This window comes from Eutrigla gurnardus, assembly GCF_963514095.1.
Source record: "Eutrigla gurnardus genome assembly, chromosome: 18".
NCBI lineage: Eukaryota > Metazoa > Chordata > Actinopteri > Perciformes > Triglidae > Eutrigla > Eutrigla gurnardus.
Window position 1 is genome coordinate 584,171 of NC_139929.1, and position 12,030 is coordinate 596,200.

General features: G+C 46.8%; 2 protein-coding genes across 3 annotated transcripts in view; both read left to right on the top strand.

The window, feature by feature from the left end:
• The first annotated feature begins 1,066 nt into the window (after positions 1-1,066).
• Positions 1,067-5,697, top strand: LOC311029179 (uncharacterized protein). 2 transcript variants are annotated; one of them, XM_084034182.1, is made up of 4 exons: positions 1,067-1,198; positions 1,582-1,716; positions 4,232-4,436; positions 4,806-5,697. In XM_084034182.1, exons 1-4 carry the CDS (start codon positions 1,153-1,155, stop codon positions 5,374-5,376), a joined length of 957 nt encoding a protein of 318 aa, XP_083890308.1. In that variant the 5' UTR covers positions 1,067-1,152; the 3' UTR covers positions 5,377-5,697. The 2 variants fall into 2 exon arrangements, with proteins under 2 accessions (XP_083890308.1, XP_083890309.1); XM_084034183.1 differs by having other exon boundaries at positions 4,827-5,697.
• A 608-nt stretch (positions 5,698-6,305) lies between these two features.
• The window catches only part of nub1 (negative regulator of ubiquitin-like proteins 1), a 12,765-nt gene continuing 7,040 nt past the window's right edge, over positions 6,306-12,030 (top strand). The window contains exons 1-2 of the mRNA XM_084034175.1: positions 6,306-6,482; positions 7,194-7,311. Of these exons, the coding sequence (XP_083890301.1) occupies positions 7,195-7,311 (117 nt within the window). The 5' untranslated portion in view covers positions 6,306-6,482; position 7,194. The remainder of the gene's footprint in view (positions 6,483-7,193; positions 7,312-12,030) is intronic.

Sequence of the window (12,030 nt, forward strand, 5' to 3'; positions counted from 1 at the left end):
CTGCTTCCTAGTCCAGGCCTCAGGTCTCAGGTGCGGTCTCCAGGTGTGTACATGTGTGTACATGTGTGTACAGGTGTGACGTTGAGTGACAGTCGGTGATTCAGGCGTCCTGCTGCCTCCGCCTGTAATCTGCTCCGTCATTGTTTACTAATCCCCTCTGACATCACGGCACCGTGAACAATAGGGAACGTTTGTTCTTCACTCGTGTGGTTGTGTGAACAGGAAGGTCGACACATTGTCCTTCACTGTTTACACACCATCAAAGTCACAGTGTGTGTGTGTGTGTGTGTGTGTGTGTGTGTGTGTGTACCAGTCTAGCTTCCTACCTGACCAGGTAACACATGTTGCTCCTTCATTCTCCTCATTTAACCTCCTGTAAGAGACCCGAGTCCGTCTTTACAGCCTTTAGGTGCAGATTAGGGAATGTCGGAGCTTCCAGAGGGGCTTTAAACGCACCTTAATTCTGCAGGAGGAGGAGATCGCCTACAGCAGGAGGAGGAGGAGGAGATCACCTGCAGCAGCAGGAGGAGGAGGAGATCGCCTGCAGTGGGAGGAGGAGGAGGAGATCACCTGCAGCAGCAGGAGGAGGAGGAGATCGCCTGCAGCAGCAGGAGGAGGAGGAGATCGCCTGCAGTGGGAGGAGGAGAAGGAGATCACCTGCAGCAGCAGGAGGAGGAGGAGGAGATCGCCTGCAGTGGGAGGAGGAGATCACCTGCAGCAGCAGGAGGAGGAGGAGGAGATCGCCTGCAGTGGGAGGAGGAGGAGGAGATCGCCTGCAGCAGCAGGAGGAGGAGGAGATCACCTGCAGCAGCAGGAGGAGGAGGAGATCGCCTGCAGCGGGAGGAGGAGGAGGAGATCACCTACAGCGGGAGGAGGAGGAGGAGGAGGAGGAGGAGGAGGAGAAGATCACCTACAGCAGCAGGAGGAGGAGGAGGAGATCACCTGCAGCAGCAGGAGGAGGAGGAGGAGATAGCCTGCAGCAGCAGGAGGAGGAGGAGGAGATCGCCTACAGCAGCAGGAGGAGGAGGAGGAGGAGATCACCTGCAGCAGCAGCAGGAGGAGGAGGAGGAGATCGCCTGCAGCAGCAGCAGGAGGAGGAGGAGGAGATCACCTGCAGCAGGAGGAGGAGGAGAGTAGACTTCTGCCAACAGGATGTCCTGCTGCTGTGTGAGTCCTGCTGGAGATCTGCTGCTGGACGGTAACACACTACACACTCTCATTACACACCTCCTCCTCCTCCTCCTCCTGGTCCTCCTTGTCTTTATCCTCCCCCTCCTCCTCCCCCTTCTCCTCCTTCCCTCCTCCTCCTCTTTATTTCCAGTGAAACCAGATATTTGAGGTGTGCAGACACAAGATGGATTTAAATAAAATCCTTCACGTTTGATTGGACTGATAAAAAGTGGGCGGGGCCAACTATTTATTTAACAACACATAATAAAAGGCTGAAAATGAAAATATAATATATGATATTTAATGAGTGATGCTGCTCTCAGCAGATAAGAACAAAGTTAATATTTGCTTACTGGGCGTTGCCATGGAGATGTGGGCGTGCAGGTGTCAAAGGTCACGTGTCTCCTGCAGGAAACAGGAAGGAGGAGGAGGAGGAGCAGGAGGAGGAGAGCAGGAGGAAGATGGACGTCTCTCTGCTCAGAGAACAGTACCGGAACACCAGAGAGACACAGCGGAGACACACTCAAGTGCTGCTGTTACGCACAGGTGAGACACAGGAAGCCGTTCACCTGCACCGCCAAAATAAAACTCACACTGCTTTAATGACAGGAACAGGAAGCTAAAACACGCCTGGCTTTCAGTAGGACACGTTGTTTTTAAACGCTGTGGAATGTTTTTCTGCCTTCAGAAACAAGTCAAGTCCACGGAAATACCACTTCCTGTTTGGGAGTTCACAATAAAAGCACAATAGACAGGAAGCTGTGACAGCAGATCATTCTTAAAAAAAAAGTGGAGGAAATGATGATTAATCAAATAACAATACTACAGTCAAATACTTTGACAGAAGTCTACTCAAGTAAAAGTATACAAACGTAATGGGACTTTAACTTTGTTAAACTTCGAAAAAAAACATCAAAATCTTCGTTCTTTAACATTTTCTTGGACTTGTCTGGGTGTTTCTCGTCTCGGTGTTTCTCGTCTCGGTGTTTCTCGTCTCGGTGTTCCTCGTCTCTGTGTTTCTCGTCTCGGTGTTTCTCGTCTCGGTGTTCCTCGTCTCGATGTTCCTCATCTCTGTGTTTCTTGTCTCGGTGTTTCCTGTCTCGGTGTTTCTTGTCTCGGTGTTTCTTGTCTCGGTGTTTCCTGTCTCGGTTTTTCTTGTCTCGTGTTTCCTGCCTCGGTGTTTCTTGTCTCGGTGTTTCTTGTCTCGGTGTTTCCTGTCTCGGTGTTTCTTGTCTCGGTGTTTCCTGTCTCTGTGTTTCTTGTCTCAGTGTTTCTTGTCTCAGTGTTTCTTGTCTCGGTGTTTCTTGTCTCGGTGTTTCCTGTCTCGGTGTTTCTTGTCTCTGTGTTTCTTGTCTCGGTGTTTCCTGTCTCGGTGTTTCTTGTCTCGGTGTTTCCTGTCTCAGTGTTTCTTGTCTCGGTGTTTCCTGCCTCGGTGTTTCCTGTCTCGGTGTTTCTTGTTTAAGTGTTTTTTGTCTCAGTGTTTCTTGTCTCAGTGTTTCTTGTCTCAGTGTTTCTCGTCTCGGTGTTACTTGTCTCTGTGTTTCTTGTCTCAGTGTTTCTTGTCTCAGTGTTTCTTGTCTCAGTGTTTCTTGTCTCTGTGTCTCAGTGTTTCTTGTCTCAGTGTTTCTTGTCTCAGTGTTTCTTGTCTCGGTGTTTCTCGTCTCGGTGTTACTTGTCTCGGTGTTTCTTCTCTCAGTGTTTCTTGTCTCTGTGTTTCTTGTCTCAGTGTTTCTTGTCTCAGTGTTTCTTGTCTCGCTGTCTCTGTGTTTCTTGTCTCAGTGTTTCTTGTCTCGGTGTCTCAGTGTTTCCTGTCTCGGTGTTTCTTCTCTCAGTGTTTTTTGTCTCAGTGTTTCTTGTCTCTGTGTCTCAGTGTTTCTTGTCTCTGTGTTTCTTGTCTCAGTGTTTCTTGTCTCGCTGTCTCTGTGTTTCTTGTCTCAGTGTTTCTTGTCTCAGTGTTTCTTGTCTCAGTGTTTCTCGTCTCGGTGTTACTTGTCTCGGTGTTACTTGTCTCAGTGTTTCTTGTCTCAGTGTTTCTTGTCTCAGTGTTTCTTGTCTCTGTGTCTCAGTGTTTCTTGTCTCTGTGTTTCTTGTCTCAGTGTTTCTTGTCTCGCTGTCTCTGTGTTTCTTGTCTCAGTGTTTCTTGTCTCAGTGTTTCTTGTCTCAGTGTTTCTCGTCTCGGTGTTACTTGTCTCGGTGTTACTTGTCTCAGTGTTTCTTGTCTCAGTGTTTCTTGTCTCAGTGTTTCTTGTCTCTGTGTTTCTTGTCTCTGTGTTTCTTGTCTCAGTGTTTCCTGTCTCGGTGTTTCTTGTCTCTGTGTTTCTTGTCTCTGTGTTTCTTGTCTCAGTGTTTCTTGTCTCAGTGTTTCTTGTCTCTGTGTTTCTTGTCTCAGTGTTTCTTGTCTCGCTGTCTCAGTGTTTCTTGTCTCGCTGTCTCAGTGTTTCTTGTCTCTGTGTTTCTTGTCTCAGTGTTTCTTGTCTCGCTGTCTCAGTGTTTCTTGTCTCGCTGTCTCAGTGTTTCTTGTCTCTGTGTTTCTTGTCTCAGTGTTTCTTGTCTCAGTGTTTCTTGTCTCTGTGTCTGTTTCTTGTCTCTGTGTTTCTTGTCTCAGTGTTTCTTGTCTCGCTGTCTCTGTGTTTCTTGTCTCAGTGTTTCTTGTCTCTGTGTCTCGGTGTTTCCTGTCTCTGTGTTTCTTGTCTCTGTGTTTCTTGTCTCAGTGTTTCTTGTCTCGCTGTCTCTGTGTTTCTTGTCTCAGTGTTTCTTGTCTCTGTGTCTCGGTGTTTCCTGTCTCGGTGTTTCTTCTCTCAGTGTTTCTTGTCTCGGTGTTTCTTCTCTCAGTGTTTCTTGTCTCAGTGTTTCTTGTCTCTGTGTCTCAGTGTTTCTTGTCTCAGTGTTTCTTGTCTCTGTGTCTCAGTGTTTCTTGTCTCTGTGTTTCTTGTCTCAGTGTTTCTTGTCTCGCTGTCTCTGTGTTTCTTGTCTCAGTCTTTCTTGTCTCAGTGTTTCCTGTCTGTGTTTCTTGTCTCAGTGTTTCTTGTCTCGTCCAGGTAAACATGTTCTCTGTCTCCAGTGTCGGAGGAGCTGGCGGACGCTGTCAGCGTCATCCCTGTCACTCAGGGTTTGACATCACGACGGGAACCAGACAGCGGCTCTCTGCCAGCTGCGACCTTTGACCCCGACCCGACGACCTGCAGCGACACCTGGCACGTCCACCTGGGCCTCCACCGGCGCTCCCATCCCGATACATCCACGACAAACGTCAACACTTCCTCCCGGTCAGTCACACAGGAAGTCCACCACATAGACAGGAAGTCCACGTCACAGATCAGCACACAGACAGGAAGTCCAGCACACATACAGGAAGTCCAGCACACAGACAGGAAGTCCACCACACAGACAGGAAGTCCACGTCACAGATCAGGACACAGACAGGAAGTCCACCACACAGACAGGAAGTCCAGAATAACCACCACAATACAGTCACATCAGAGAAAAAGTCAGAATTATAGTCAGATTCTAAACACATAAATAAATCAATCAATAAAAGCGAGACTTGGTGTCTTTCAGAGTTCTGCAGCCGGACGCTAAGAGACGCTCGTCAATACCTGATCGATCAGCGACTCATCGTTGTTTGTATTTTACAGACGCTCTTTGTCCTCCGACAGGAAACTCTCTCAGGACTCCACCTCGGATTCAGCCTGCAGCTCCAGAGAGGAAGTCCGTTCCAGAGGAGACCCAGATACTGGATCCCCTTCCAGGTCCAGAGGAGACCCAGATACTGGATCCTCTGACAGGTCCAGAGGGGACCCAGATACGGATCCAGTCCAGGTTTCTGTCACTGGTACACTCGAGTCTTCAGAGCAAATACCTGGCGATGGATCCAAAGGGGACCATCCTGCCGGCTCTGATGACAGCTCCTCCCCCGTCGCCTCCATCACCTGCTCCCCTAGCAGCCTGCAGGAAGACCTGAAGGCGGACCCGTCTGAGGGCAGGAAGACCAGCAACAGCACCCTGCCGACAGGCGTCACCTCCTCGTGGAGGGCCTCCAGGAAGTTCTCGGCCCCGGGCCTCAGGTTCACCAGGCAGCTGAGCGTAGGCGGGCTGGGCTCCCCTACCGGGGCCCACCAGAACCAGAACTACCACCCGTTCCCCAACAGGAAGACCCCAAGGATCTCTGAGGCTGCCAGGAGGTTGGGGATGTACTCGTCCTTCTGAGGATCACAAGTCCACGTCCAGCAGCCTGTCCAGGGTCAAAGAGCCCCATCAGGTCCAGCATTGTGGGGCCTGATTCTTCAACAATCACTCATAATCAGCAACTCATTAAAAATCCACCATGGCAAATCATGAACATATTGTTGATATTTACATTTTATTTCATATATTTGGTGGAATTCAGGGAGGAATGATGGAGTTGATTCACAATGTTCATATTCACACGTACAACAAAATAATAACGTGTCAGACTTTGTTTTCTACGAATCTTTAGATCGACCCCAACTTTCTGCAGAGAACCAAGAGTTCAATATTAAATAAATACATAAAACACTGAAACAATCAGGAACTATAATATAGTTGTGAAATAATCCAATAAATAATTAAATATTATGCAAAAACGAAAGTCGCCTGCAAATATGTTGTTATTGTGAAAAGAAATATAAAAACGTTTTTAAATAGTTTCAGATTATTGATCACGCTCACGGATGAAGTCGATGTTTTCCTTATTTTACAAAGCCTGATTATTTTTGCTTTACCTTATTAAATTACACCCTTTATTTGGATTAGCTTTACATTTATTTAATTTATTTTATTGTACTTTATTCATTTTCTTTAATGTAAGATGATTTACCTTCACTCACTTTTTATTTTACTATTTATGTACTGTATGTTATTTGATGTTGTTTTACTTTTTATTTATTTTATTTTTATTTCACGTTATTTTATTTTACTGACTTTATTTTGTATTTCTTTGTACTTTACTGGTTTCCCAACCACGTTCACAGAAGAACGGTGTGAGATTTGACCATCGTGAGGCGCCGTAACCAATCACAGATCGTCTATTTTTTAGGTGTTTCTCGGCTGTGACGCAGTTCCCGTATTTCACGTTCCGTTAACGGGATCCTGGAACGCGCTCGGAGTGAGACCTCATCCTCTTCTTCAGCATCTTTGTCAAAACGACGAAAACAACACCACGTCTCCGGCGGAGTGGACGTTTCACGGCGGTTTCACGGAGTTTTCACGGCGGTTTTTACGGAGTTTTACCGGCGGTTACCGGCGGTTACCGGAGGTTTCCGACAGCTGTGTGTCGTCGTGTCCTGGTCCAGGTAACTGGTGGCTCATTGGACGAACTTAGCTAAGCTAGCAGCCGCGACGTCATAACGTTAGCTAACGTTACATTAGCTCAACTTTAGTTTGACTAAAAGGTTTGACAATAAAATAATAAATCAATGCCTTATATATATTAATATATATATGAATATTTATATATATATATATATATATATATATATATATATATATATATATATATACATTTAAAGTGATCCCGTCTGAGAGTCTGGTCCTCCGTTCTCCATGATGACTCACGAAGAAGAGTTACTCTCAACTTTCACTTTCACTCCTCCTCTCCTCTGCTCCTGCTCTCCTGTTCCTCTCCTCCTCCTCCTCTCCTCTCCTCCTCCTCTCCTGCTCCTCTCCTCCTCCTGCTCTCCTGTTCCTCTCCTCCTCCTCCTCTCCTCCTGCTCTCCTCTCCTCCTCCTCTCCTGCTCCTCTTCTCCTCCTGCTCTCCTGTTCCTCTCCTCCTCCTCCTCTCCTCCTCCTCCTGCTCTCCTCTCCTCCTGCTCTCCTCTCCTGCTCCTCCTCTCCTGCTCCTCTCCTCCTCCTCTCCTCCTCCTCTCCTGCTCCTCCTCTCCTCTCCTCCTGCTCTCCTCTCCTGCTCCTCCTCTCCTGCTCCTCTTCCTCTCCTGCTCCTGCTCTCCTCTCCTGCTCCTCCTCTCCTGCTCCTCTCCTCCTGCTCCTCTCCTCCTCCTCTCCAGGATGGCGGAGGAGAACCTGGGTGCGAAGCTGAAGACCTGGTTGAAGCAGGAGAAGATCCAGCTGTGGAATCCTCCGTTCACGGGAGACGACGAGGAGCCGGGAGGGCAGCACCTCCAGGTAGAAGTACTACTACTACAGGAGTACTACTCCTACACAAGTACTGATACTACAGACCTGCAGGACGCCGTGTTGTACTGCAGTAAAAGTACTGATACTACAGACCTGCAGGACGCCGTGTTGTACTGCAGTAAAAGTACTGATACTATAGACCTGCCGTGTTGTACTGCAGTAAAAGTACTGATACTACAGACCTGCAGGACGCCGTGTTGTACTGCAGTAAAAGTACTGATACTATAGACCTGCCGTGTTGTACTGCAGTAAAAGTACTGATACTACAGACCTGCGGGACGCCGTGTTGTACTGCAGTAAAAGTACTGATACTATAGACCTGCCGTGTTGTACTGCAGTAAAAGTACTGATACTACAGACCTGCGGGACACCGTGTTGTACTGCAGTAAAAGTACTGATACTATAGACCTGCCGTGTTGTACTGCAGTAAAAGTACTGATACTACAGACCTGCAGGACGCCGTGTTGTACTGCAGTAAAAGTACTGATACTACAGACCTGCAGGACGCCGTGTTGTACTGCAGTAAAAGTACTGATACTATAGACCTGCCGTGTTGTACTGCAGTAAAAGTACTGATACTATAGACCTGCCGTGTTGTACTGTAGTAAAAGTACTGATTCTATAGACCTGCCGTGTTGTACTGCAGTAAAAGTACTGATACTACAGACCTGCGGGACGCCGTGTTGTACTGCAGTAAAAGTACTGATACTATAGACCTGCCGTGTTGTACTGCAGTAAAAGTACTGATACTATAGACCTGCAGGACGGCGTGTTGTACTGCAGTAAAAGTACTGATACTATAGACCTGCAGGACGGCGTGTTGGACTGCAGTAAAAGTACTGATACTACAGACCTGCAGGACGCCGTGTTGTACTGCAGTAAAAGTACTGATACTATAGACCTGCCGTGTTGTACTGCAGTAAAAGTACTGATACTACAGACCTGCAGGACGCCGTGTTGTACTGCAGTAAAAGTACTGATACTATAGACCTGCCGTGTTGTACTGCAGTAAAAGTACTGATTCTATAGACCTGCAGGACGCCGTGTTGTACTGCAGTAAAAGTACTGATACTACAGACCTGCAGGACGCCGTGTTGTACTGCAGTAAAAGTACTGATACTATAGACCTGCCGTGTTGTACTGCAGTAAAAGTACTGATACTATAGACCTGCCGTGTTGTACTGTAGTAAAAGTACTGATTCTATAGACCTGCAGGACGCCGTGTTGTACTGCAGTAAAAGTACTGATACTATAGACCTGCCGTGTTGTACTGCAGTAAAAGTACTGATACTATAGACCTGCAGGACGGCGTGTTGGACTGCAGTAAAAGTACTGATACTACAGACCTGCAGGACGCCGTGTTGTACTGCAGTAAAAGTACTGATACTATAGACCTGCAGGACGGCGTGTTGGACTGCAGTAAAAGTACTGATACTATAGACCTGCAGGACGGCGTGTTGGACTGCAGTAAAAGTACTGATACTACAGACCTGCAGGACGCCGTGTTGTACTGCAGTAAAAGTACTGATACTATAGACCTGCCGTGTTGTACTGCAGTAAAAGTACTGATACTACAGACCTGCAGGACGCCGTGTTGTACTGCAGTAAAAGTACTGATACTATAGACCTGCCGTGTTGTACTGCAGTAAAAGTACTGATACTATAGACCTGCAGGACGGCGTGTTGGACTGCAGTAAAAGTACTGATACTATAGACCTGCAGGACGGCGTGTTGGACTGCAGTAAAAGTACTGATACTATAGACCTGCCGTGTTGTACTGTAGTAAAAGTACTGATACTATAGACCTGCAGGACGCCGTGTTGTACTGCAGTAAAAGTACTGATACTATAGACCTGCAGGACGGCGTGTTGGACTGCAGTAAAAGTACTGATACTATAGACCTGCCGTGTTGTACTGTAGTAAAAGTACTGATACTATAGACCTGCAGGACGCCGTGTTGTACTGCAGTAAAAGTACTGATACTATAGACCTGCAGGACGGCGTGTTGGACTGCAGTAAAAGTACTGATACTATAGACCTGCCGTGTTGTACTGTAGTAAAAGTACTGATACTATAGACCTGCAGGACGCCGTGTTGTACTGCAGTAAAAGTACTGATACTATAGCAGGGCTCCAGAGTGCGACCATTTTGGTCGCATATGCGACCAAAATTTTTATGAGTGCGACTGAAAAAAATTGTAGGTCGCACTGGTGCACCTAACGCTGCTCGGGTGAAAAAAAAAATCATAAGCGCAGCATCTCTTTATGTTCTCCTGACGGTATCGTGGTCTAAACCAATAAGAGACAGAGCTCGGGCGGGTCCTTGCCTCTGATTGGCTGTGGTCCTTTTCACTGCTGTAAATTGTGTCAGTTCGAAAATGCGAGCGAGCAGAGCAGGTACTCTGAGCGCTTCGACAATGAGCGCTTCGATTTTCTTTGAAAATGAAGAGAGGCAGAAAGCCTCGCCCCGAGACTGATTAAAAAGCCCAAAAATATGCCTTCAGACAGGACTGGTTGAAGCAATTTCCCTGGCTGATGTACGATAAAGAAAGGGACTCAATGCACTGCATTTATTGTCGGGAGTGCGGTCAGAATTTGTCCGGTAATAGTGCGTTTGTGGAGGAGTCAACAACATTTCGCATCGAGACGTTGAAAAAGCGCAATATGTCCAAAAAGCATACTACATGCCGTGATAAGTGTGTTAATAAAGTGGCCCGTCATCCAGCTGCATTTCAGCGTCAGGCTGTATCAATCAGGTCCGCTGAGGAATCTGAAATGATTATAAAATTCAACGTCGCATACAATATTGCAAAGGAGGAGTTGCCGTTCACTAAATTTAAGTCCGAAATTATTCTGATGAAAAAAATGCCGACACTAAAGAACAAGACAGCTGCGGAGGTTGGAAACGCCGCGTACACGTCATTCATGACTGACGGCGACACAGACGTCTCTACGAAGGAGTGCGTTATTGTCTACTGCTGCATTTTGCATAAAGGGAGGCCGGTCAACATGTTAATTGGACATGTCGGTGGAGCATGGACACGCACAGTGTTTGAAGGCCCACATTACAGATTAAAAACATTAAAAATGAATAACCTAAGTAAAAATATAATTAGGCTAGGCTAAGATCACATAAACAGTTTTCCATTTGCAATCTATAGGCTAGTGACCTGTATGATCTTTTTATTGTGCCACAAAGCAAGCATTTACTGCGCTTGTGCATCAGTGTGCAGATTGGCTGGAGAAAACGGTTCCTCTGGGTGCTGATGGTGCTGCAGTTAACCTAGGCCATAGATGGGTGTCATTATGTAAAAGGAGAGCGATAAAAAGGTGACTTTTTGGCGTTAAAGGCGACGCAATGAAAAATGTGGGTGCACCTAAATTTTGTGCTGGTGCACCTAAGAAAAAAAGTTAGGCGCACCAGTGCAACCAATGCAAAACGTTAGTCTGGAGCCCTGTATAGACCTGCAGGACGGCGTGTTGGACTGCAGTAAAAGTACTGATACTACAGACCTGCAGGACGCCGTGTTGTACTGCAGTAAAAGTACTGATACTACAGACCTGCAGGACGCCGTGTTGTACTGCAGTAAAAGTACTGATACCATAGACCTGCCGTGTTGTACTGCAGTAAAAGTACTGATACTTTAGACCTGCGGGACGCCGTGTTGTACTGCAGTAAAAGTACTGATACTATAGACCTGCCGTGTTGTACTGCAGTAAAAGTACTGATACTACAGACCTGCCGTGTTGTACTGCAGTAAAAGTACTGATACTACAGACCTGCAGGACGCCGTGTTGTACTGCAGTAAAAGTACTGATACTATAGACCTGCCGTGTTGTACTGCAGTAAAAGTACTGATACTACAGACCTGCGGGACGCCGTGTTGTACTGCAGTAAAAGTACTGATACTACAGACCTGCAGGATGCCGTGTTGTACTGCAGTAAAAGTACTGATACTACAGACCTGCAGGACGCCGTGTTGTACTGCAGTAAAAGTACTGATACTACAGACCTGCCGTGTTGTACTGCAGTAAAAGTACTGATACTACAGACCTGCAGGACGCCGTGTTGTACTGCAGTAAAAGTACTGATACTATAGACCTGCCGTGTTGTACTGCAGTAAAAGTACTGATACTACAGACCTGCAGGACGCCGTGTTGTACTGCAGTAAAAGTACTGATACTACAGACCTGCCGTGTTGTACTGCAGTAAAAGTACTGATACTACAGACCTGCGGGACGCCGTGTTGTACTGCAGTAAAAGTACTGATTCTACAGACCTGTGGGACGCCGTGTTGTACTGCAGTAAAAGTACTGATACTACAGACCTGCCGTGTTGTACTGCAGTAAAAGTACTGATACTACAGACCTGCAGGACGCCGTGTTGTACTGCAGTAAAAGTACTGATACTATAGACCTGCCGTGTTGTACTGCAGTAAAAGTACTGATACTATAGACCTGCCGTGTTGTACTGCAGTAAAAGTACTGATACTACAGACCTGCAGGACGCCGTGTTGTACTGCAGTAAAAGTACTGATACTATAGACCTGCCGTGTTGTACTGCAGTAAAAGTACTGATACTACAGACCTGCCGTGTTGTACTGCAGTAAAAGTACTGATACTACAGACCTGCAGGATGCCGTGTTGTACTGCAGTAAAAGTACTGATACTACAGACCTGCAGGACGCCGTGTTGTACTGAAGTAAAA

What these genes read in the sequence shown, in the direction of transcription:
- LOC311029179 (XM_084034182.1), top strand. Translation starts at nt 1,153, where the DNA reads ATGTCCTGCTGCTGTGTGAGTCCTGCTGGAGATCTGCTGCTGGACG. An exon ending in TGGAGATCTGCTGCTGGACG is followed by an intron (nt 1,199 to 1,581) that starts GTAACACACTAC and finishes TGTCTCCTGCAG; the next exon opens with GAAACAGGAAGGAGGAGGAG. An exon ending in AACGTCAACACTTCCTCCCG is followed by an intron (nt 4,437 to 4,805) that starts GTCAGTCACACA and finishes TGTATTTTACAG; the next exon opens with ACGCTCTTTGTCCTCCGACA.